Source organism: Culicoides brevitarsis, chromosome 2 (assembly GCF_036172545.1).
Source record: "Culicoides brevitarsis isolate CSIRO-B50_1 chromosome 2, AGI_CSIRO_Cbre_v1, whole genome shotgun sequence".
NCBI lineage: Eukaryota > Metazoa > Arthropoda > Insecta > Diptera > Ceratopogonidae > Culicoides > Culicoides brevitarsis.
Window position 1 is genome coordinate 25882340 of NC_087086.1, and position 2719 is coordinate 25885058.

General features: G+C 29.3%; 1 protein-coding gene across 1 annotated transcript; it reads left to right on the forward strand.

Moving 5' to 3' along the window:
- The first annotated feature begins 678 nt into the window (after positions 1-678).
- On the forward strand, positions 679-1702 carry LOC134828824 (phenoloxidase-activating factor 3-like). The gene is made up of 2 exons (XM_063841810.1): positions 679-856; positions 914-1702. The coding sequence occupies exons 1-2, from the start codon at positions 679-681 to the stop codon at positions 1615-1617; spliced, it is 882 nt and encodes a 293-aa protein (XP_063697880.1). The 3' UTR covers positions 1618-1702.
- The last annotated feature ends 1017 nt before the right edge of the window (positions 1703-2719 follow it).

Genomic DNA, 2719 nt, shown 5'->3' on the forward strand with positions numbered 1-2719 from the left:
TTTTTATAAATAACTCCAATGCCGAAAATTGCATTTAGAATAAATTCACAAGATTGACCGGTTATACAAGTGCTATTAACTTAACTTTCTTTGCATCCTCAATCTGGTGCATTCCATTCTAAAAAAAACCAAACATTGATTTTTCCATAAAACCGCATTAGAAATGAAAAACTAAATAGTTTTTATGTCCATCAAAAAAGAAGAAACTTTTCCTTTGGCGAAATTTTTTACTCTTTATTTTTCAAAATTTTATGATAATTTTGAAAATTTTTATCGCAAAAAAAACCAAACCCGTGTAGCGAAAAAAGAGGTTGAAATTTGAAGTTTATTATTTCGAAATTTTTGTACACCAGGATTTTTTATCATCTTAAATATATCAATTTTTACTGACACGTTTTCAGTTTGATGAAAAAAAGCTTAAAATGTGATATTTTTGTGTTTTTTAAAAAAAAAATTAATCATTGATAAAAAAAATCTAAAATTTTTTTTCTCTTATTTTGGATGAACATCACGATAAAACAATCAGATTTTTATAAGTTATTTTAAAATTCGGGATTTTGGTGTTTTTTAGAATGGAATGGTCCAAATATGATTAGCAAAAATAAATAAAAACAAAATAAAATTACAAATTTGGTCAGTTTTTGCGCAGTATTCGACTTGATAACTTTAAAAAAAAGAATGAAATTAAGTTTAATTCTTACTTTGTTTTTTGCTTCTGTGGCAAATTCTTATCTGCTTCCAACGCCGGGAAGCGGTGATTGCGGCATTTCTTCTTCTACTGATGATTTTGTTGGTCGAAAAGAAACTAACCTTGACGAATTTCCATGGTTGGCACTGTTGGGATATAAAAATAAAAGTAAGTGAAAATATTAGAATTTTTTTTTTCCTTTTAATTTTTTCTTTTTCTTTCCAGATGATGACTCTCTAAAATTTCTTTGCATTGGAGCTCTTATCAACTCTCGTTATGTTCTGACAACAGCTGCTTGTGTTTTACTTCGTAATTCAAATTTGTCAGTTGTTCGGCTTGGAGAATGGGATCTTGATGCAACAAACGATTGTGACTCCACGGGTTGCACTGATGCCATTCAAGAAATCCCCGTGGAAGAAGTAATTAAACATTCAGAATACAAACTTAGTCGTAAAGCACCAAAGCATAATAATATTGCTCTTTTGCGATTAGAGACACCTGTGAAGCTAAATAAATTCGTGAAACCTCTTTGTTTGCCGATGAAAAATCAAACTGACGAAGCATCGAATTTCATCTTTGCCGGATGGAGCCTACCCGGGTTTTTTCAAGATCGTCTTAGTAAAAAGTCAAAAATTAAACTTAAAATCGTCGATCAAGAAACATGCAAGCAGAGCAATGAAAAATTTTCACTAGAAATTATGGAAAGTCAATTTTGTGCTGTGGGAGAGACATCTGGTATAGATACTTGCGGTGGAGATGGCGGCGGGCCATTAGTGGCATTGCGTGATGATGGAAAGGGCGGAAAATATTACTATGCGGCTGGATTAGTGAGTTACGGAACAAAAATTTGCGGTGATCCTAAAACTCTCGGCGTTTATACACGAGTTTCGAGTTTTCTTGATTGGATTGAGGAGAATGTCAAAGAATAAAATCATGTCATCCACAAAAATTCTTCAAATATTAACTCAAATTTAAGTTTTTTTTCTAAAAATTAATAAATTCGTCAAGAAAATATCTAAGGTTATTGAAAACTTTCAAAATTTTGAAAGAAGAAGAATTTTATTTTAAATATTCGTCTAAAAAAGATTACTTTGATTCAGTCAAAATATTAAAGTATTTAAATGGAAAAAGTCTAGGGACACAAAAAACCTCATCTTTTCTTATTTATACTTAACTCTTATTCTTAATTTTTTTGAAGCGCGTTAACGTTAATAAGGTTGGAAAAGTCGTTAAAAAATCTGATGCAGCGAGGAATGGGTGCGTTATCGAGGTACTTTCTTGTTGTAGTTGATTGTTGAAGCGGTCTCAGATTTCTAAAGTCATATTGATGGTTCCTTTCGACAAGGTTATTTCTAATGACGCTCGACACAATGTTGGAACTCAGAATATTGGAAGTTGTGGAAGTGGCTTAGTTTATACGAAAACGGTCCTTGATAGACGTCATGTTCAGGAGATTCAAACTTTGCACATATGGAGGCAATTTGAATAGATTCTGCTTCACAAGATAACCCAAACACAAAATAAAAATTGCTTTTGCACAGATTCGAAACGATTTAAGTCGCATTTGAAGTATGGCATCCATATAACGCTCGATCAATAAATATTTACTTTTTGATGATATTTTTTAACTTTTGATTGAAATTTTCAAAATTTGAGGGCTCAAATCATATTTTTCAAATCCATTATTAAATTTTTTTATTTTGATCAATGAGTTTTGCATTTTTTTTATTTTAACAGGCGAAAATTTTGTATCTTGATTTTTTTCTAGTTCTAAAAATTGATTTTCACTATAAAATTGTTTAATTTTTGATATATTTTTTGATGATTATTTTTAAAATTTTTTTGAAATTTAAAGTTTGCCACAGTCCTATATTAAATTAATTTTGCAAATTTTGAAATATCTTAAAAGTAAAAATTTATTTTGTGACCATTATCAAAAATAATTTTAAAAAATTTCATTTTGATTTTAAAAACATAAAATAAAAATATTTAAAACGGTCTTAAGAATAAAAAAAACATAAAAAAATTTCT

Bases quoted from the DNA above. Each gene is read 5' to 3' on its own strand.
- LOC134828824 (XM_063841810.1), top strand. From the start codon at position 679: ATGAAATTAAGTTTAATTCTTACTTTGTTTTTTGCTTCTGTGGCAAAT. The intron at 857-913 runs GTAAGTGAAAAT...TTTTCTTTCCAG, and splicing joins GTTGGGATATAAAAATAAAA to ATGATGACTCTCTAAAATTT.